Raw genomic sequence first — 23,712 nt, 5'->3', positions numbered from 1 at the left:
TGTAAAACGATACAAATATCGCATCCAAATTTGTTCGCGTTCACGCTCGAACCGGTTCATATGAACCGCTAACCGAAATCCTATTTTTCGGTTCAGGTTACGGTTTCAGTTAATTGTCGACGACGAATTGTGGTTACGTTCCGGTTACGGTTCTTGAAAAAAATTTGGGTTCCAAGTTCCAGTTTCAGTCCCTGCACGAGGGACAAAGGACAAAAACGTCGACACGGAAAACACGCAAACTCGTCGAACGCCGATTGATCAAACACTGTTTCATTGGACCAGCGACGGCCGTTTTATCGAACCGCTTTTTTATTTTCTAGGAAGCATCGTTAGAGGTCACTCTAGGTATATACCTCGATGCGAGCTTATATGTTCAGAAAGAAAAAAATAAAAATAAAAATAAAAATGCATGCACATATGCAAATATGTGTGCTACGATGCGGCCTCGAAATGGTGCATTTTCACTTTTCAGTATAGGCAAATCGACAAATAGACAAATATCAATCGAGCCGCCCCAATATCCTGCATCAGTTCATCTCATGATTAGACTACAGTCGTGACGCTCCCCACATTGTTCCGTAGCGCAATTTTCTTTCCGTCCAAACATCCTAAGTATATAAAGAGCGGCTAAAAAGCAGGCGAGCTGGTGGTAACAGATCTCCATAGCGAACCCTCAGGCTAGGGGAAAACACACATACACTATAGTGTCACTTGTGAATGTGTGTTTTTCTCCACTCTCGGGGTTCGTTATGGAGATCCTAAGCCTACCTTTAGCGCACTTGTTTTCAATATGACTATCCCATTTTAGAGTGTTCCTTCTAATAACACCAAAGTAATTTAAAGTAATCAACATTCTTCAATAGCTTTTTCTGCGATCTTCAGCCAATTTCCAGAATACCGGTAGTGTTTGCTTGTAACGTAGTAATACACCGTTTTAAAACTAAAATGTCATCTACCATTCTAGGCACCACTGGGGAAGTGCCTGAGGACGAGAGTCGTCGATATTTCGAACAGCGACTGTTCTTCTTCAGGGCATTGTCCTCATCATTGGCAGGGTATTTAAAGGGCCAGGGATGACGTGTTAAAGGGTTCATGTCACACATCATCCCTAACCCTTTAAATATCATGCCAATGATGATGACGGTGCACAGAAGAAGAACAGTCTCTGTTCGAAGTATATCGACGGCTCTCGACGTGAGGCAATTCCCTTCATATTTTCTTACCGCTTCGCTGGATTTCCTGCCATTCTAGGCACCACTGGGTTATGTTATCAAGACTGCTCCTCAATTTTTCTTAACTGGCAAACAATAGAAGAAGTAATGGGACTAATGACGGGTTCGGTAAAGCGGAGTTCGAAGAAACGACTTTTCTACGAAACGACGTCGATGAAATTGCATTCGCCGAAACGGCGTTCGGAGAAATGGGCTGACACCGTTGGTATACAATAGGTCAATGGATGTCATCAATGATTTCAGAAGAGGGGCTTCTTATGCGGCCAGTGGTTCTAGCAATCTAGGACGATTCCAACAAGACGCACTGCAGAGCCTCTTTACAAAACAATAACGGAGTTGCAACAGTAAACGGAAGGTAGACGGTTCTGGGACATTTCATCGAACTCCCCATCGAAGCGCTGAAGGCCATTTCATCGCATCGCATTTTTATCTTGTTGGAAGCACTCCCCCGTTTGCTATAAGAAAATACCACCAGTTATTTTGTATATGCCTATCCGCCGAACTTGGTGCAATAATCTAAGTGCTATTAGGCCCATAAAAGGAATGCCCAAAATATGAAAGGTAAACATAAGTAGAGAGGGAGTCTATCGGACATTTCGGTGCACGCACGGGTCATTCAGTGCAAGGATATTTTGGTGTTTTTCTTTTTTTTTTTCATTTCATTTTTTGCCGAAAAGGATCCCTTGTATCTGTTCTTTATATATATACGTATATGTATGTACAGGGTGGTCCCAGAAAACGTGTCATTGAATTATAATAAAAAAACTACGCCGCCTAGAATCATGCAGTTAACGGCATTTGTTCTTATTAGGATTTTGCCACCTCATACTGTGAATGCCATGTATCGTACGTTTAATTATGTAAATATTTGCGAACTGAACTCGGAAATTTGCCAAGTGAAAGTCACTTTTTTACCCCACCAATATGAAGAGCGTGCCGAATACACTCAAGTTCATGATAATCGACAGTGATATGCATGAGCTATCCCATCTAAAAAAATAGTCGAACATCATGCTTTTCGGAGCACCGGACCATAACGCGGAATGACTTTTGGAGCACAATCGCTCACAGTCCGACGAAAGGATGTTTCAAAGCCAGCCCACAGAGTGATAGTAGAAAAAGTAGCAGTTTCTTTAATTGGGAGAGGGAAAGCATTAACCCAGCGAAAGTCGGACGCGATAAGTGTTATCTCTTTCTGCGATGCCGGGGTGGGCTGGGTTTCCAACCTCCTTTCGTGGGACTGAAAAAGATTGTGCTGAAAAATTCATCCTGCGCTATCCTGTGGGAGCCCTGTAGAGCATGATGTTCGGCTATTTTTTTTCGATAGGATAGCTCCTGAATATCCCTGTCAATTATCATTAATTTGAGTAAGTTAGACACGCTCTTCACATTGGTGGGGTAAAAAAGGGACCTTTACTTGGCAAATTTCCGACTTAAGCTCGCAAAAATTTACATAATTAAACTTACGTTACACGACATTCACGTCAGGAGGTGGCCGTTAACCGCATGACTCTAGATGGCGGTGCTTTTTTTTTTAATTATAATTCAATTACACGTTTTCTGTGACACCCTGTATATATACGCAGGGTGTTTTTTTTTTTTAGACAGGTTTTTCATAAAAAACTATAAGGACTAAAGACATGCTGTTTTCACTTCTACCATCTCTAGCCCTTATAGTTTTTCTATGAAGAATCTGTCTCGAAATATTGATGTTAGGATTACTCTCTCATGCCCTTCAGCTGGAGCACTCTCTGCGTGGGTGGTTACTTCCCTGGCTGGTCAGACTACAAACGGATCCCGGACAATCCTTCACCGTCGAAGCACTGTGGTGGGGGATCTGCTAGTCGTAGTCGGTCACGCTCAGGCGGGTAACGTCACGACTATCGCAGGGGGTATCGTACGTCTTGCGCCGACTTCACAAGGGACAGTAAGCGCTGAGGCCGGACAAATGCTCACCAACTTCGTCTGCGACTTTATTTCTCGTTTCCCCAACATAGCAGCGCATACCATGCACGTGACGCACTGTATTGACTTATATCTACACAAAAGAGAACGTCGATATGCACATGTATATTAAATGTGTGTGCAACGATGCGTCTTCGATACGGCGCATTTACAGCGATGCAGCGTGCCGCTTTTATTAATGCTCACAAAATGGGTTTAGCCCAGAGTTGTACACTCAAAAAAGTAATTGATCACAGTTACTGTTACTGCTGCACGAAAGGTAATTCTTTACCGTTACAAATTGCTTCATCAAAAATGTAATACGTTACCGATTAAAAATATAACGCGTTACTTTTCCCGTTACTTTTAAATTGTGGGCCATAGCAAAGCCAACAAGCCTACAGTGAATGCAACCATGCAGCTCTTGTTGCAAATTCTAATATGAGACACCAACATACATGATAAGTGAAATTCACAAATACATTTGAAAGCAACATACAAAACACATACACGCGTATATTACAGATTTATACATAGATTTAAAACAACATCGAAACTTCGGCTTCGTTTTGTTACTGTTGTTATGTTCACCCCCCCCCCCCCAATTTATCAATACAGTCACCTATTTTACTGTTGCTCTAGTAGGTCGCTGTTGTAATATTACCATATCATCATATTATCACGGTTGTATCATATTACTGCGGTAATAACGCGTGTGTATAACACGTGTGGAGCAGAGACGGCCGTCACAGTGACCTCTGCGTCATTGCTTCAGTCGAGCTGGTGGTGTAACAGAGGAACAGATTGGCGCTTGCTGAAAAGGGTTGCCATTGTTGACAGAAGGTTAAAAAAGTAATCAACTACTCAGTAATTGATTACCGTAAATTGTAATCGGATTACTTGGAAAATTACTTGTTCGCAAAATTAATTGATTACGTTAAAACATTACTGAAAAAAGTAACTGATTACTCGTAACGCAATTACTAGTAACGCGTTACGAATCTGATCGGTTCCTACCCCCATCTCCTGCTATCACATCAGTTCATCTCACTTCTCACGATAAGGCTATACAGTCGTGGCGCTGCCCATGCTGCTTCATAGCGTAATTTCCTTTCCATTTAAAGATCCAAAGCAGCTCTAGCGCACAAGTTTTCAATATGGCTATCCTATTTTGGATCATTCCTAATGATAACAGCTAAGTAATTTAAAGTAATCATCATTCTTTCAGTTCAGCTTCAGCTTATCAGTTTCAGCTTCAGCTCAGCTTCAGTTCACCTTATCCGGTCATCCTGCAGGGCCCAGTCAGTTTTCACACTGGTATCTTTTGTTTGTAATCTGCCAATAGAAAGTTGCATCAGTAATTATCTACCATTTTAGGAACCACTGGGTTGTGTGATTTAATACCGCTCCTTTATTTTTCTTAACTGGAGAGTGAATCAGACGGTCATGGGACACCAATAATGGCCTCACATTAGTGAAGCCAATCTCTCCATTTTATTTTTTCCTTAAAACCAAACCAAACCAAAACAATAATGGGACTACATGTATACTCGATTTTGTTCTTAGTAAGGGCGTCGAAAACATATATGCATGTCTGTCTTGTACAAGTCGCATGCTAATGACTTCGGCGAAGCGCCGTTCGCTGAAATGGCATTCGATGAAACGACGTCGGTGAAGCTGCATGCCTTCAACGAAACGGCATTTCATGGAATGGGCGGACACCGAGGTGCAGCTATCTGTCCTCAGACTCAAGGATGATGTTAGCCTTACAAATTGAATTAGCGTTACTCGTAAAACTTGAGAGGTGAGATCAGTATTAAAAAATAGGAACACGTAAACATGTTCTTGGAGTAAGTCCTCTTAAGTTGCCCGCTCGATGTCTCACAAGATTCTGGAAGGCAATGCAGTAGCTGAAGTCATTAAAACGCAGGAGGACGAACACAAAACTACAGCCTTAGATTTCCCCCGTTGCATATTGCGACTAAATAATGTCAGTTGATGGGAAGACGGCTGCACGGGGACTGGAACCCGCATCTCCTGATTACTGGTCAGAGCTGAGAAAGTGGCGAGCACGTGGTGTAAAAGTTCCAGTTCCACTGCTGACGCGTTTTCATCAACTAAGTTTCTTAAATTGTGACCGCCATCTTGTCACAATATTCGCTGTCATGGCAATGGCGAGTGTCTATGTTGTCATTATAGCCCATGAAATGCAGTGAAGTTTGAGAAAGATCCCCTTTGGTGTTCACTCCAAAAACAACTTTCCGATCCCCTTCATTGTCTAACGAATAGACCTCTCCCTGTTTGTAAACAAATGACGTCAGAGTGTTTGACAGTGCCACCAATTTGGTAGACTTGAACTACGCTTGAAGCTGTAGTAGCGAACAAGATTGCGCCTGAGGGGATTACGATGGTCCATTAATATATGGATTAATATATATACACACACACATATATATATATATATATATATATATATATATATATATATATATATTATATGACTATTCAATACATTCACGTACCAGGTATGGAAACGACGAAAGGGATGAAGTTAGGACGACAAGGAGAAGATTAATAATGGCGTCTGCAGTATCACAGGTACCATGACGAAGAAAAGCTCCAGTGAAAGATGATCCGTAGGTTTCAATTAATTGATTGGCTTTGAGTCGATTAACCATTTCCTCACGTTGACCATTAACGATGCCCCATTCATGTATTCCTTCTATCATTAAACGAGTAACAATGAATGAAAGGTAGGTCTGTCACTTGCAGGTTGCTGCTGTGTCGCTCTGATCTTGAGAGCGACTCCGAAGGGACACAATTTGCCCACACAACGTCGCTATGTAGGCAAGATAGCCGACAGAATAATAGGCGAAATTGGTCTCAAACAACATGCTGTGGACGTGCGCACTTGCGTTGACCTGTATAATGAATGGAGACACACAAAGCCCTTCTATAGGAATGCGCCGGACAACGGGATTGTGGTCAACGTCCCATATGTTTCCACGTTGACGGACGACGCGTGTTCCTCGGAAAGTCCACCGTTGGCTGTGCTTCTTCATGGGGCTCCAGGAAGTTTCTGGGACTTTTCAGACAACCTCATTCCGACTTTGCGCGGACAAGGCGTGGACATCCTCGCACCCAAGCTTCCGAGTAAGTTTCGGAACTCTGTGGAATAGACGAGTTCGGAAAATCCAGTGTGCTAGCGTCGCTTTGAACTGTGGAAGTTTACTAATACGAAAGAAACGGGTGGCCTCCAAGCTGTTTCGATTTCTCCCCTACCGCTTCATTATCCACGACATGTCAAGGTCAGCGAAAGCGAAATGTTAAGGATTATTATTCCTTCCTCCGCTCAGCAAGCGCCCAGGATGCAATGCGTGCGCAAAGAGCGGTGGGATTTTCTCAACTCGTCTATTGTTTGCAAGCTCTAACGCAATACTTCCACCCAGGAATATGAAGGGTAGCGGCATGCAAAAGTAGGTCGTTACCCTATCCATAGCGCTCCTTAGAGTTAATGGAAACTGCAGGGTGGATTTAGCAAAGGTTACACATTTCGATCGAGTCGTAAAAATATAAGATAACGTCTCTGGGGCTTCAAGCATTGCAGACTGGTTCGACCCTAGTTTTACCCTTATTTTTATCAAGTGCTATCATTTTGTAGAAAAAAAGCTACAAGCAAAGCAAATTCTCACCCCATGCATTTCCTATGGCCTATACCGCTCGCAAACCGCCATTTTTTCCTCTGCCTGCTTCAGGTAGTAGTATAGTAGTAGTTGTTGTGTAGTACAGCAGTTAACGTCGCTAGAGACGAAGCAAAATCAGCCCCTATGGAACAACCACCAACCAGATGGACCAGATGTAGGGTTTCGAGGCAGCGCCACCTATTCGTGCTGATGTGAACGGGAAGCAGGGAGAGGAAAACGTGGTGGTTTTCGTGCGCGCTATATGCATGGGGTGAGAATTTGTTTGGCTTCTGACTTTTTTTTTTCTTCTACAGAATGATACCGTTTGAAAAATATTGTTAAAACTTGAGACAAATGGCTATAAGTGTGTAAAGTTTGAAGCTCCAGAGATGTCACCTTCTATTGTTACGACGCGATCGAAATGTGTAACCTTTGCTAAATTCACCCTGGGTGGCATAGCTTATGAATATAGGACTACTATTTCTCTTTGCAGACCTGGCATTTAGCGCAAAGAACACATTCTTCTGGCATACTGTTGAAGAGAGAACAGCTTTGCTCAAGGATTGGTTAATGCAATTAGGCGTCAAAAGGTATAACGCTTTGCTTTGCACTTCCAAAGAGGAAAGAGAATCCGATACCATGAAATCCGATTGTAGTTATCATTGCCCATCGGGTTATATCCAGCGGGTGAATTTTGCTCCGATTCCAACGATATCCGCGGTCCTGCATTCCAGCGCACAAAAACTTTGGAGCTCCCCCCCCCCCCCCACACACACACACTTCCCTGTGCAGCATATACATGCACTGGGTACATTAACAAATCCTTCTCTCGCCGTGCAATCAGTTGCTGAATTGCAGCTGCGCATAAAACACTAAGAAAAAACTAACGCATTGTGTCGTGTACACGTAATGGATTTGTGATGTTTTGCGGTGCCGAATGAAAAGCTTCTCTTTACGCGATAACATCCGAATGAACTATATAAGGACAGCGTGGAAAAGTGACTCGCTCTTTCCATCTCTACGTTGCTGGATTCGATTGAAATTGTTCGTGTTACTGTTCTTCATTCAGAATCGACACGCTCGTGGCACACAGCGCTGGTGTTTACCCAGCAATGCGTATCATACTGGAGGGAGTGGCAGAAGTGAAGTCGCTGGTGCTGTTGGCTCCAAATTCGCATTTGTCACCTCGGTAAGGAATTTCCTAATCACTTCTGCTAGTTACAAGGCCATCCAAAAGAGTTGAGCCGCCTTAATCATTGATACATGCGTTAGATGTTTGTAGCAGCAGCAATAAGGAACAAGCGCGCAACCACCTTACAGGGGCACTCTCGTACCATTAATTAATAATTCGGGGCTCTACTTCGCGACAACTGCGATCATGAGCAGGGTTGTTTGGATTTAATCCACATGGATTTTATCCGGTGGATTTTTTTTTGATTTCATCCACACAATTTTTTCAGGATTTTTTAGAGATTCTCTCCAGATGTGATGTGAAAGACAACCTGAATTCAACGTCACACGGAAAACTCCCGGTTTACTTTCTTGTAGTATTGGCTGTTTGCAAAAGCCCAGGTACGCGTAACATTAGCTTTTAACTTATTTAACTTTTGAACTTCAGATTTAATTTTTTCCCGCTTTCTTCTACCTCTGCCCATTCAGGGAGATACTTTCTTCCGCTTCCTGGAGGCACTGGAACTGAAGTGCGCCGAAACACGACGGCTAATCCAGGCGTGTAGGATCCACACCATTCAACCACGCGTGCATGGAACTCCACTTTTCGGAAAACAATAGAAACTGATACAATGTTGCTGGGACAGGCAGTTCCGTAAACAGAAACTATGAGAGGTCGCATGAAACCAAGAACAGCAAACCATATTTGTTTTTACTCTGTGTCAGATTTCTAGCCTTGTATATATTCTCCAAAAATATCCGGGCTTCATCCCCCCCCAAAAAAAGCTCACTGGAGAGGATGTTTTTAAAAATATTCGGATTTTTCTCAACCCTGATAATGAGCAACGCCACAGTGGTCAGTTCTGTGCGTTAATTTTTCCCACCTGAGGGTTCTTTAACGTGCGCCGAAATCTCGACACACCACATTTAACGTCCCTCGCGGAAGACGGCGTGTATGAGCAACTTGTACCCTTCCACCAAGTTGCCACCGCCTTCAGCCGGGTTCGAACCCGCGATCATCAGGCGGACACGCTACCGACTGACCCACCGAGGGCGGCTCTCGTATTGTGACTACTTTCACAGAACGATATGCAGCTCTAAAGACGTTCTCCGGAATAACCCTTCTCGGCCAGATATCCAATTACGAAACAGCAACCACGTTTTATTTTGGTGGCTATGAACTACGGGGGGTTTCGTCGTCACAGGCCATACACTAAAAATGCCTCAATTGCTAGAAATAACTTGGTGAAAATATAATGATGAACGTCTCACGGGGAGGATTCAACTCCGTATAAGTCCGAATGACGTTAAATGCCAGTGTTTACAAGGTTGTTAAAGAACCCTCGTCCTGTACCTACAACGGCGGCATGGCTTATAGTTATAGATGTTTCGTGACTTTCAACCAATCTTGTGCAAGACGCCCGGAGAAAGTATTTAAGTTAAGTTACTGAGTACCGAGCAAAAAAATAAAATAAAAATAAAATAAATAATTAAAATAAAGCCACTGAGTGCAGTGCTAAATACCCGTCTTATGAGTATTAGATACTATCGAAGGTAACTCGTTACTTTTAAGATACTTTGACGTCACAGTTGGAATTCGTTCTCAAAGAAATACGAAGAACGAAGAGCGTGAAGTTGAAAATGGCATTACCAAAAAGCTTTATTATCTCGCAAGAATAACTGCTTTTCAAAATTGCTATCCAAAAGCCTCCACCGTTTTTTTTTATACATTACGCTCAATATTCAACAGGCGCTCTACAGATACGAACGAATACTCTATAGAAACGACATAATTTACTGTCCTTTTTCGCCTTATCTTCGCTTTCACCTCATAAAGAGTTAATCAATATTTTACGTGTCCTCTTGCTTTCGGTGTGGGTCTTCTATACTGCCTGATAGGGGTTCTCAATAGTTTACCCGCATGCCATTCAGAACAACACATCGCCTCACGCATGCTCTCAAACATAAGGCGCTGCCAGCTACCCTTCCCAAGAGGGAAATAGATATAGTTTTTATAGTTTTTATTGGCTTCTTCATAAACAGCGCGATGGCCTTCTAATATGGTACAATGGCAATGGTACAATGGATGTCCTGAATATCTCAGACGCTAAAGCACGTGTACAGTACAAGCGTGCCAAGACAAAAGAGAGAATCTTTCCCTCGACCTCCCTGTCACATCCACAGAGAAGCCGTCTTGGGAAGTAACTTAGTTAGAAGTCGTCACAGTGACTAGTAACTGTAACTAAGTACTCTTCCTAAGAAAGTAACTTTCAGCTGTAACTTGTTACGTTCTTGCAGTTACTAGCCGCAGTAACTACAGGTTTTCCCGGCGATTTTAATCCAAGTGCCAGCTAAATTAATCCACATGCCATGCAAACTTTATGGGGCATGGATTAATTTAGCTGGCACTTGGATTAAAATCGCCGGGAAAACCTGTAGTTGCTCTCAGAATCGTAACTTTTTCGCAATAATTTCGGAAAGCATTCATATTTTCTTTTACTATACCCGTTGTCACTCACACAACTGCCCGTAGCTCTAAAAGAATGGAGATGTGAAAAGGGTGTAGCTATATAGAAACAAGCGCATGGCGTGTCCACTGCATTCGGAGGTGGCCCTCCACTCGACGCTACACATGGTGACACGTGACACCGCAATACCCCACTATACTACGATATGCTCGCAGCACCTTGTGCACCTCTGTGCAGCACGGCGGCAGAGAGGTACACCGCTGGAACTCTATAACAACTATAACATAAAACGTTACCATTACTCTGATGACAGGAAAACAGTTCTGTGGTCGGCGCCCTTATAAGTGCTATAGGAAGAAGTGTTGGCCCCCTCTATTGTTCCAGTTGCGTGATTGTTCAGCATGTTGGTAGGGACGCTTCGGAATAAAGCGGGAGAGACTTACAGAGACAGGCTTGAAGCGAGCAGCTGTTGCTACAGTACAACCAGCACAAGTCCATCACATTGCACTAGTACAGAATTTACGATACAAGTTGTCGAATTGGAGTCCTTGTTTTTGCAATTTTGGAAAGTAACTGTAGAGTAACTAGATGGGTAGAAATCCAGCGAACCGGTAGAGATGTAGGAAGGGAGTTGCCTCAGGACAGAAGCCGCCGATATTTCGAACAGAGACTGTTCTTCTGGGCACCGTCCTCATCATTGGTATGGTATTTAATAGGTGTGACGTGTTTAAAGGTTCATGCGAATTGTGGGTCAACAGCCCGGAGGGAAGAAAGGGTCCGTACGGGCTTTTACGACTTGTAGATGTAACTTAACTATAGTTACTTCTTGTGCAGGGCAACTGTACCTGTAACTTAGTTACTTTGTTCGTGTATTATCTGAAACTGGAAATTCAGTTACTTTTGAAGTAACTTTTTCGATGCTGCAGAGAAGTATCTTCGAAATAACTCGGGAAATAAGTAGAAGTTATTGAGAAAAGTATTTAAAGTAGATTACTAAACACTGACCTTCGAAGGTTTCTGCAAGATACCAAGTTTTTCCCAAAGCTATTTAAGATACGTTACTTAAATAACCTACTCAGGTTACTGTACGGGTCAGCTTTCCATGCTGAATTATTATAATTATCCCATCGACCTTCCATTTTTTTCCCTGTGTCTGTCCTCCAATGAGCATACACCGCATAGTTTCTCTGGCAGCTGAAGAATGTCATAGTTTCCGTTCGCACACACAAAATTGGTGATGCCAACGGCAAACTGCGTCAGAGAGAGCAAAAAAAAGAAAAAAAAAGAAAAGAAAACAGCCGAAAGTGTGGTGCATCGTGAGGTCTTTTCTTACACATAACTGACTTCCGATACGCATTCGATAATGAGAGCACTGGGGTACGCGAAAAGCAGTTTACGTATTTGAACGCCATACGGCTGACACTGTAATTGATATCGATGTCCTTGCATTTATGGTGGTCAGTGATTAATTATAGCTCGCATCTGCAGTGGGTGTTAAATGCAGTGTGGTCGATGTTAAAACGTATATTTCAGACTCCTATATCGAATCACCCACTGTTGTCGCATATTGCTCTTCCTTTCAAGGATCCAACGACATTGACTAAAGGAAACATCCTGTCTCAACTCGCAATTTGGGCATCTCTCCCGACGGTAGTTCCCAAATGAAATGCTGTATAACACTTTGTCCCGAGATAACCCGTTGAGAATGTAAAAGGCGGTTTATTTGCACATTGATGTGAACGTGCATTCCAAGTTTTATAGCGAAGGGGTAATGGACGCGCGAATGTGGAAACTTATTCGACTGTGACATCATGGCAAGCTTATCCGCTAGAGAGGTCACGTGTTTGGAAGAGCCAGTAGGAATGACCGAGACTCCCGGTCCACTGACGACACGGAGATGCGCTCAGTGGTCCATACCTTGCTATCTACGACGCATCCTTAGTCCTGAGGAATGCACAAATAACACACGGAATTATGTGGGCGACTCTATAGTTTTATTTTTTTTAACTCCCCGTTAGCGCCGTGAAGCAGCCGAGCGGCGTACAGACATGGACAGATGGAGAGAGGACGACACAGGAAGATGTAGGGGATAGTGGGGTAGTATTCGTCCTGGGCCGACTTCAGCGGGAACTGTGCCGACATCCGTCTGGAAAGTCTGCCGGAAAACCAAGGGAAAACCTCAGACAACACAGCGGGGATTTGAACCCGCTTCACTTTCGAGTCTCGCCGTGGAAAGCGATCATCCTAACCACTATGCCCACGGAAGCCTGGTCTCTTCGTGTGTTCAGCACTCTCTGGGCAATGTTGCCCCTTTCTACAGTGTACCAGCTCATTTGCACACTTCTAGTTTGATCTATACGACAGTAGGTCCTCGAATGATCTGGCAGGGAGCACAACGCGTGCTGTAATGATCTACAACCCGTTTTATGAGAGTCCGTCTATTCCCGGTGCACAGTGTTGTTTGCCACCCACCATCCAACCCGTGTATTTCATTTCATTCGGATGAACGATGTAACAGATCTGCAGTGTATGCGTAACATTACAGCGCCACTTCACGAGGAACTAAGCGTCCGAACATTTGGTCAGTGTTCACCATGTTTACTAGCCTCGTTCTCCCACGTTCCAGTGGACTGTTACCGTTATGTATTTGTCTTACTAATCGTGTGCGTTTTATTGACCGATAAATGTTTATGGATGCTCGTTGCTTGTCTTGTAGCAATGACCTTGAACGACCTCACACGGCACTGACATTTACGTTTCAACTCATTTATTTCTTATTGTGTAAACGTACGGAATGTTGTTTAGGTCTCCCCATTGCAACAGTTTCTTACTTAGTCACCAATTTATCACCAACTTAATCACCACCTATTTGCAATCTCAGCGCAGTGGAGCCAATATGGCTTACATCCCGACTAGTGTCTGCCTACAAGTATCCATCGCTACGTCCTTGGATCAGACCACTCATCTGGACGCTCCTTCATATCGGGCCGGCACCACTGAAGCCCGTCATTGACGACGTCATGCTGTCACTCATCACTTTCATGGAGTCCCGTTACAAAGAGGTATGCAACATTTATGGAAGTTGTTGGCTGGTCCACGCGCGTGTAACACGCAGACACTCGTTCCAGGGCGACAAACTCTTGAAACAGATCGCAGAACGCCATCTTCCGACGCTTGTAATTATAAGCAAGAACGATCGGCTGCTACAGTACAAAACGCTCACTGCCGTCTGCGAAGTCTTGGGCAGAAGCGAGGAAGACTTTTGGTGCTACGATGACGACCTTCACTTGATATCGAAAGGCACGCGTATTTCAGCCTTATTACTATGGTCATGATTACGTTACATTTACTACCATCATGTTTAAGTTGTATAACATTGAGTTTTTGTACTACTAGGCACACAAGACAGCTGGCCGAAAGTCGTTTGCTTCGATAAAGGCACTCATTTTCCGTTCATTCGTTACCCGGACATCTGTGGACGAGAAGTGGTGGAACTGCTTGGAAGGATTGGTTCCCTTCCTGAAGATTCACACCATTTGACACCGGACTTTGAAAGCTCAAGGACCGAAACCATCACGGAATAATAGCATTTCATTGCTTGCTTTGTAGCGTTCACGTCGTTTCCACTGGACGACTAGAATATACCAACGCTGTCACCATCATCAGTAAAATGAAACACACATGCGGAAACTTGCAATTTTTGTCCTGTATTTTTGCCCGTACTTAAAGCAGCATATGTGGCTGTTCTATCCGGTTCAAGGTAAAATAGTACGACAAATATCGTGTGTACTCTACCATTCGCTTTCCTTCGGCCGTAGGCTGGCTTCACCTTATGCGCAGACGACTTGTTGGAAATTCTGCTTTACAGGCAAACAGGCAGAGCACGTTGATGCGTTGATGATTATGGTGTTTTGACCGCACTTGAACTGTTTCTGTTGCCACAAAACATGAGCACTTCAACGGTAACATTAAACGCGCAGATGATTTCAAAGGTTAATGCTAGTGAGAAGAAACCATCGAAGAACAGTTTTCTGTTTGCAATGCTGACGCTTACCAACCTGAGTCCTTGACTTTTGTTTGCAGAAATGCGTGACGTTACAAAATTCTGAACTATTGAACGATTATGGGTGAAACCGGAACATACGCACTCTGGCAACGCTTGGCAGGTCACCCCGAAAATGCTCGTACCCTTGAGCTGTTTTTCTTTTTTTTCTTTTTAAGAAGCGCGCCTGACTTAGAGCGCAGCGTCCCGCGCTCTTCGCTGCTTCTTCACCCTGAACTTAAACAGTAATCTACCTATTTTTTTCCTCTCAACGTAGCCGTCATATGCTTCGGCAGCTGCGCGCGCGCGTTTTCTTTTTCAAACCGAATTTCTAATGTCGTCTGTTACACACGCCAGATGGTCTGCAACAGACGACATCCGATTGGAAGTGCGAACTATCTGTAAGAGGGGCGCCTGATTTCAACTTCATCCACGTCGATCAGTTTATCGACGAGCTGTAACCCTTTTCACGCCCTCTTCTTCAGTCTGGTTGGTTGTGTTGTGTTGCTCCCATCGTTTTCTTGGTCCGCCGCCAGAGGTTCTCCAACGCCTCACACGCGGCGCCACCTCTCAGCGGTCGTCTGCTATCTGGAAAGGGCGCCATTTTTGGCAGGCAGACGAGAGGAGAATTGTCGAACTGTCGTCTGCGTTATGGGACGGGATTTTTAAGACTCTAGCAGCTGTAGAATCGCACACGGCACTGAACGTGCAGTACATACAATGTACGGCTTCATGTGCGTGGTAGAAATTGTGTTGTCGTGCGTCGTGAAAGTCCGCGGGAAGTGAAAATATGCGATGCCGACGTAAGAGGCAGCATGCGGCGCCGGGCTTTGAACTATCAGCCGGCGACTTGTGTGAGTTGTGGAGCGTCTGTGACGAGTTTGTTGTGAGTGGCTGTGACACGGGCGAACCGAGCGGATAACGACAGGAAAAGTCGTCGTCTTAGTGAAAATGCTGCGTGGATTTCCCAGCGGCGGTGGGGGCGGAGGGGGCTTCGGAGGGCCGTGGGATAAGCTTATGTCCAAGTTCTACAGGCAACAACAGCAGCAGCAGCAGCACAGTCAAAGTAGCAAGGATGGCAGGTGAGAATTTCTGCCGACGATGGATAAACCGTGCGAGTGTTTGTATAGTAGAAATGCTCGTGATGGATGCAGTTTCAAAGGATGACTTTGGGTTGGAAAGACAAAACTGTGATTCTGTTGTGACGTATTTATGAATACACTGTGTGCCGCGTACATATCTTTGTATGTCTTACCAAGGTGGCAAATCCAGAACGTTTATATTTCAGAATACAATATTTCAAAAGAAGCAAAATCTAGGACATACCCGGAATACAAGTCAAAATAGCAGCTGCTTTCAGAAGGCTGACTATGTTTTATTTGTAATTCACAATTTGAAGCATCAATATCATACTGCTCGAGCCAATTACACGGAACAGAACAAATAACCATTGACGAAAACTCAAGGTGAGAGTCCGCTGCGTTGCTACGTCACCTGCAAAAAGCTGTGACAACAGCAAGATATCATCGGATGAATTTGTGAGCAGCTAATAATTTAGAACTACAAGACTTGGTTTTTGAAAACGCCCCCCCAGGTACAGCTGTAGATACGTACACAAACGCGGGGTCGTTGCAGGCTTATCACCTCTGAAATCAGCGATATCACTTACCGGCGACTCATCGGTCACTGACAAAGCGTTTCTCAAACGCACGGAGCACCTGCTACGGGACTACAGCTCTTATCTGAGATATGATAGCGGTCACACAGCGAGTGTTAGTAGACCGCTGATAACGTCACCGTTAACTTACGGTGCCTATTCACTCTTTCACTATTGACAAACAGAAGGCACAACCGGAAGTCGTCTTGGGTTCCAAGCGTCAGCGGCTGCATGTGACGCCACGCCGTGTCACTCATTTAAGGTAAACCCTTTCACTGTTTACAAATAGTGAAAGGGTTTAATTCAAATGAGTGGCAGGGCGTGGCGCCACATGCAGCCGCTGACGCTGGGAGCCCTAGGCAACTTCCGGCTGTGTCTTCTGTTTATAAACAGTGAAAGGGTGGATACCGGAACCAATGACAGAGAGCGTAACTCAGAATCTTATCTGCTGATAAGGTGCGGTAGACGCGGTAGCCTACCGGGCTATCAGTAACCGTCTACTAACCCTCGCTACTTTCGGGACTTTCTGTTCAGCGTCTGAGGGACGATATGAGTGATTTTGAGTGCAGAGCCGTCGCGAGGCGAGTTTGCGCCCGGGGCGGGGCAAATCTAAAGCGAAACTGCCGTCAGAAGTCTTGTAAACAAGGAACAGAAAACGCCCATTTACACTGCCGAGACCGTAAATTCAAATTGTCTTCATTCCTACTTTATACTGCCCAAAAAACCTGTCAGGGTTTGCCGTTCGGCGCCCTCTCTGGCAAGGGCGCCTGGGGCGGCTACCCCTCTCGCACCCCTGTCGCTACGGCTCTGTTTTGAGTGCATCGTACGCTGTCGCTTTTGCGTACGTAAGGGGTAGCGTTGGTGGTTTCGCGCACGCGCAAAACAGAGCTTCGCTCATTGCTCTGAACCACCACGCTATCCCTTACGTACGCAAAGGCAATAGCGTACGATGCACTAAATCTCTCTATTGAGAAAGCATTGAATCACCGTGCTGCTAATAATGTACTGACAGTTTGTTCATCGCATATGTGATATGTCTGTATGCAAAGACACATGCACCGCTATGCATAAACATAGCGATATGTCTGTATGCGAGTGGCGTGTTTACGAGACGCCTTGTATTTTTAGTGTTTGCCTCTCAAAATCCGCTGGAAATATCAGTCTAAAATTGAACCTCTGTATGCAATAAGGGGACAGTCGAAGGGGAAAGTCGAAAAATCCAAAACCGAGAAATCTTCAAGTGAATATTTGGTAAAGTAATTGCAGCTGAGTTTCCTCGAATAACGCAAATGCAAAATGTGCAACATTTTGACATCGGCATGAGAACAAAGTCGTTGTCACAACGACAACATTGTGCATTGCTCATGCGTGGTGTTTTGATGTTATCGTAATAATAATCTCCGGGATTACCCGTCTTGACAACAATACATTTTGTCCATCCGAGGGTTCCATGGCTTCCTGTAAAACCTCAAGCACCATATTTAACGTCCCTCGCGGAGGACAACCTGTCCGCACAACTTGTACGCTGGCGTCCTCGGCAGGGTTGCAATCCGCAACCTTGGGACCAGACGAGAAAAGCGTCATCAGCTGATTCACGGACGCCAGGTTTTGATCTCAACGAGTGGATACCTGATGCACAATGTAAAACCCCGAGACTAGACACAGACACAACACGAAGACTTCGTGTTGTGTCTGTGCCATCGTGTTCCCTAGTCTCGGGGTTTTACAATATGCATCAACTTCACCAGCTCGCTTGCTTCTTAGCCACCTTTTCACTGAGTGGATACCGTTCGTTTGTAATAACTTCAGTGCAGTGCCGTGCTGCAGATTGCCCTAGGTGGTAGGTTCGAATCCTTCCACGGGCTATTCTGTCCCAGGCGTTCCCTGGATTTACCGGCGGACGTTCCAGAAGGGATCTCGAGATAGTTCCCCATGAAGTCGGTCCAGCACGCCTACTATACTCCTCCTACGTTCTTCTGCTGTTACCTCTCCGTGATGGCTACAGTTGCTTCGTGATGCTAACCTGGAATCAATCTTAGCCAAACGTCAGCACAGCACAGTTAGGCAAAGGAGCGCTGTCCTCCCCAAGCGGCATACTTTAGGCAAAGAAGCGCATCAGCAGCACCATCACCACTCTCGTCTCAGTCCGTCGTGAATCGCCAGATGTCAGAGAAACGGATTCGGAGCCAAATTTCTCATTCGAGATCCGACGCATTAAAATGCGTCGTCCCGCACGTATGCATAGTTCGTGTATACTGTTATGTTTGTGTGCTTTTTGCGTCTTTCTACAGGAGCTTGAATTATGCGATTGTCGCTGAAAACGGCCGCAATTTTCGGAGCGCGATGTAACCCTCTAATTTAGGCGTTCCTCGTCGACAGCTAAGGATGATGGTGATTTTGTGCAAATTTCATTTTCCTCCTCGCTTTTATGACAAGCGCTGACTCTAGACGCGCTCTTCAACTGTTGCGTTTAACGGTCGCCGTGTTAAATGTTTACTGCTCCTACTTTGTTGCTTCGTCGCCTCATTCTTTTGTCGTGCCGTTTTTCTTGATTCCGTACCTTCGTCGCTTGGTTGCTCCATTGCTTTCTTGCACCTTTTCTTCGTTAGTTCGTCGCTTTTCTTACCGTCGAAAAGAGAAAAAGTACACAAGCGAGCTGGTGTAACGTTGAAGTAGGAAGCATCCCCTTGAGCATGAGGAGAACAAAGTATACAGGAGGCTCACGAACCAGCAGATGAACAGTTTATTAGTAGTAACAAAATCAGGTTCGGGATAGGAGGCCACAGAGAGAGGGTGTTAGTGTCACTGAGGGTTGGCTTATACAATAGGTATGGGAGGCAATTGTAACAGCTTCGATAATGATTCGGGACGGGCAATTTTTTAACAAGATAGAGGCACTCAGTTTTCAGGAATGTGGGAACACAATCAGAGCAGGAGATAACATGCTTGGCCAATTCCGGAGAATTGTTTTTACTTTTAACAGAGCGAGCACACGTGTTCTTGGATACGTTCGTTAATGCAGCGGCTCGTTTGCCCAATATAAGTCATGCCACAACTCAAGGGGATTGAGTACACGACCCCCGTCTTGCGCGGCACAAGTGGATTTGTGCGTTTTTTCAAACAGGCTGGCTGATTGGGGCTGAGAAACGTAGTGGGAGGCTGCTGAGCTTGTTATGGACAGAATATACCACGCGCGTGCCGTTCCACGCTAGGATATAAACAACCTGATTTTGATACTGCTAATAAACTGTTCATTTGCTGGTTCGTGAGCCTCCTGTGTACTTTGTTCTCCTCATGCTCAAGGTGATGCTTCCTACTTCAGCTTTCTTGCCTTATCGCCTTCCTACTTCGTCACCCTAGCCGCGTTTACATGAATGCGACGGAAGCGACTGACTTGTCGCATTGAATGCCCTCATGTGAACAGTGGTGGTTGGTTGTAGGAAGTTCTAAGGAAGAGTAGGTGAGGACTGCCGGCTCAGTGAAGGCGGCAAGTTTCACTCCTTTGTGAAAGGGGAAAGGGAAAAAAAAGGGGGGGGGAGAATTCGCTAGGATAGCGCATCGAATTCAATCCGCGAGTGAGATATGTGAATCGAGCCGGTAGATGCGCTTTGAAAGCGTGTGTGTAAACAGAAGATGCGCATCGAAAATAAAAGGAAGGTTATAGGATGACGTCTGCGACGGGACGAAGAAGTTCAGGTGGCTGTGGGGTAGATTTCCTCTACGGATGATTTCGAGAAACGGCGACAGAAACAACAGTTCCGGAAGTGCAGAGCTTATGTTCAATGTGACATCGTGGGGGCGCTAGTGTCGAGCCAAACTCGATGCGCATCCACGTAAACGGTGGCACGTCGACTTCGTTCCGGTTTCCGCTCGATTCGATGCGCTTCTGTCGCATTCACGTGAACGCGGCTACTTCATCACCTCGTCGCCTCGTTAGTTCATCTCCGTGGAACGTGAACACCTCATTACTTCGTCGCATTGTCGGCGTGTTGCTTCGCTGCTTTTCAGCTTTGCGATTTGGTTACTTTGTTTTGTAACTTCGTTGCCATGTGGTTTCTCTGCGTTCTTACTTTTCCATTTTGCTTTACAGCTTTTGCTTTGCTTTGCTCCTGGGCTTCGTCTGTGACCTCTCGTATGTGCAAACGCGAAGGAATGAAAAAAAAAATAAATAAAAAAAGAGACGGCAGTGTTAAGACACCACTCACGCTGCTCACTACATAACGCGGCTTGTCGTTTCCGAGTATTTAATTTCCACATTCCCGTGTTATACTCACAATGACGGCTGATTTCCTTTAGTCCCGGATCGTAACGGAGAAACAGTCTGTTTAATAGCTGGAAAAGGCGCTAGTAAGGATATTGACGTTGAGGGGGAAGTTCTGTCTTCTTGTGTACAAAGCGCTTGTAAGAGTTAGTTCGGTTTTGAAAGCGCATACAGCTGTAGAAAACCCTGGAGAGTCACAAATGCCACAAAGCACTTCAAAGAAGGCCGTGTACGAGCTTTTTCAAAGAACGTGAAAGGTGTCCATTGCTGGCCGAGCTCCTCTCTTCATAGAGAGAAGGGGGAGGGCGCAGACTAGCTGCGCATATCGGTTAAATTGTACAAAAAAACAAACAAAAAACAACAACAATTGGAGACACGGAACACGAATAATTTATCACGCCATCTTCGTGTTCTGATCCCCCCATCCCCCTACTCCTTCCCGTTGTCCTCTCTCCATCTCTCCACATCTGTACGCCGCTCATAGCCATAGTTGCTTCGCGGCGCTTACACGGAATAAAAAAAGATATATTTTTCTAATTTAATGGCTTCATAGAGAACGTTGCGGTTCCTCTCTTAAGCTTGCTCAGTAATTCGCAGTCTTAGCGTGGTCGTCGCTTTACGATACGCGAGGACATCTCGAGAACAAGACTTTGTGTACAGTCGCTGATAAAGTGACATCCCGCGCATTTTCATAATGTCCATATTGATTATGAGAAATTATTATTGTTATAAATGGACCCGGGATTCTTAGGCAGATGCTTATTTTTTCCTGTATACTTCTAACAGTGCCTTTTTGATAAAAGAGCACGAACTAGGCGATGGGGAACCTACCGAAGTGATTCGCCGTTTGTGCCTATTTTCGCGTAAACGCCTACAACCCCGCATTATTGCTCAAAAATTGCCTAAAATGACTCTTCGGCAGCAGAACGAGATAATGCTTGTAGAAGGCGTCGCGTTGCGTGACTTGGCCACGTTGTTTTGAAGTCATTTATTGCTCGAAAGAGCTCATTTGACAAAGCTGCCGATAACGAGCTTGGGGTAGATTTAAGATGAGTCACTGGGCATGCTTTGTTTCGTGACACATAATGAAAAATCATATGCTCGTCCCACAAGTTAACCCTATTTAGTGACTCTAGTTAACCCATCCTCCGCTATGTCTTCGTCGCAGCACATCAAGTGTCTACTCGTATATCTGGTCACGTCCTTTATAACGCTGTCCCCATAGTTTCTGACGTCCGAGTACGCGTGGAGAATGGGTCCAGTAGCAGTGAGAGTCGGGATGAAACTATCTTAAGACGTCTTTCCGTGACAAAAACCCCGAGTTCCGATGTGTGGAGATAGTGGACTGGCAGTAGCTGGTACTATAGAACGACCTGCCTTCCAACATCAAGTTCAAGTTTGCTCTACTGAGTTCCGCGAAGGCCGAACGCATCTTCATTGCTTAGGATCTCATGCTCAGCGGCACACGGCCGACCTTCCCCGGGCACGAGTATTGAAATTGTGCTCGTGTCTTACAGTTACCCTAAGTTACCCCAGCTTTACGTGAAGCACGACTCATTTCTTTGCTGGGCAGTCACACGAGTTCAGCTCATCATGCTCTACATGCATCTGCTCATGCATCTGCTCATGCATCGTTTCATGCCCTTCACGCTCTTTACAACGTAGAGTTTTGTGAAATTGGGCGGCAAACTGGGATTGGAGGAAACTCCGAGCGCGCGAGCATTGAGCACCCAAGGAGCTGAGCATGGAGTGAGTGAACAAGCACAGAGCTGAGCGAGCATGAGTGACCATCACTGACGTGTGCCTACTTCTGATGACACCCCCATACGCGTACGCATCAAAGGAGACATTTTCTGCTGTTGTGCGTGTTTATTCTTTTCTGCATTGATTACATTCATCCATTTGTACTAAATGTAGACATACATTGATATATACATCCATTGATAATAAACCGATCACTGTGTTTAAAGTCATTGGACCTTGTATGAATCCTGCACGTCAACGCTGTCCCCTTCCGTCCGTTATGGGGTTGCGAACGACAACAGGCCTACTGGATGAATGTTTCCACTCCATAGTACCTGTATGTGTACGTGCAGCATTCAGTACAAGCTCACGTGAAATCGGGTACGAAGCTGCAGATTAAAGGGCGAACGACCCCGTGACATTGTCATCACACCCCAAGCAGCACAATGTACTGAAAGTCGAGTGCAATAGGGGTGGACGGGTAGGTGGAAGGCCTTGAACAGAATTCTGGAACTAAAGAACATTGATAAGACACATACCGGCCACCCCTATTGCACTTGACTTTCAGTAGATTGTGCTGCTTGGGACATTTCTTGTTGTTTTCTTGGAACTCAATGTATCTCTGAGTTTTAAATGATAGCCGCGTATCACGACGGATATCTAAAAGCAGACCGGCTTAATACAAAGAAAACCGAAGAGTAATTCCATAGAATTGCCCTAAATAAAAAGAATAAAACGACAACTTTATTTGAACGATGTTGAATTTCACCACCAGGGGCGATACTCTACCCCATTGCTGGCGGTGAGGAGACTCACGAGCTCCCGTGGCATAGTGGTTAGGATGGTCGCTTTCCACGCCGAGACTGGGAGGTGAAATGGGCTCGAATCCTGTCACCCGCTGTGCTGTCTGAGGTTTTCCCTGAGTTTTCAGAAGACTTTCCAGACAAATGTCCGCACAGTTCTCCCTGAAGTCGGCCCAGGACGCATACTAACCCCTCTGTCCCCCACTCCTTCCTGCTGTCTTTTCTCCACTGTCCACGTCTGTACACCGCTTATAGCCACAGTTGCTTCGCGGCGCTAACGCGAAACTAAATTAATAATAATAATGAGTCGTCCCACAGTGGGGACCGAAGTCCTGTGGTTTCCAAAGTGCTTTTAGAGATAAGAAAGAGATGATGTGTCTGTAAAATGTAGCAGGTTGCTTCTCCACAACGCATCAAGAGCACACTTTTGCTACATGAAACCAATTCCCGTCTCTTTCTCTTAGTACTAAAAAATAACCGCAGTTTACTATATAGGCACAAGAAGGTATAAACGAAATTACACAAAAAGGAGAAGAAAACTGCCTCTGAACAAAGAAATCCCGTTTTCCCGAGAAAAAGAAAAAGAAAAGTACGACACACTGACTCGAGATTTATTATTTTACTCCTTCTCCCGACTCTCTTTCTAGTTTACACTTCCTCTCTTTTCTCTCCTTATCTTCGTTTTCTTCTTTATGACGAAATGTAGCTG

General features: G+C 45.0%; 2 protein-coding genes across 2 annotated transcripts in view; both read left to right on the top strand.

Annotated features, from left to right (window-relative positions):
* Window positions 1-5,718: 5,718 nt before the first annotated feature.
* LOC135395345 (uncharacterized) lies at window positions 5,719-14,194 on the top strand. Its single transcript, XM_064626580.1, has 7 exons — window positions 5,719-5,812; window positions 5,949-6,329; window positions 7,353-7,449; window positions 7,929-8,048; window positions 13,379-13,559; window positions 13,626-13,797; window positions 13,894-14,194. Exons 1-7 carry the CDS (start codon window positions 5,806-5,808, stop codon window positions 14,079-14,081), a joined length of 1,146 nt encoding a protein of 381 aa, XP_064482650.1. The 5' UTR covers window positions 5,719-5,805; the 3' UTR covers window positions 14,082-14,194.
* An 816-nt stretch (window positions 14,195-15,010) lies between these two features.
* Window positions 15,011-23,712, top strand: part of LOC135394156 (potassium voltage-gated channel protein Shaker-like) — a 375,971-nt gene continuing 367,269 nt past the window's right edge. Inside the window, exon 1 of the mRNA XM_064624712.1 lies at window positions 15,011-15,621. Coding sequence (XP_064480782.1) covers window positions 15,491-15,621 — 131 coding nt within the window. The 5' untranslated portion in view covers window positions 15,011-15,490. The remainder of the gene's footprint in view (window positions 15,622-23,712) is intronic.

This window comes from Ornithodoros turicata, chromosome 5 (genome assembly GCF_037126465.1).
Source record: "Ornithodoros turicata isolate Travis chromosome 5, ASM3712646v1, whole genome shotgun sequence".
NCBI classification, from domain to species: domain Eukaryota; kingdom Metazoa; phylum Arthropoda; class Arachnida; order Ixodida; family Argasidae; genus Ornithodoros; species Ornithodoros turicata.
The sequence above is the reverse complement of the archived record's forward strand: the minus strand, read 5'-3'. Positions and strand labels throughout refer to the sequence as shown.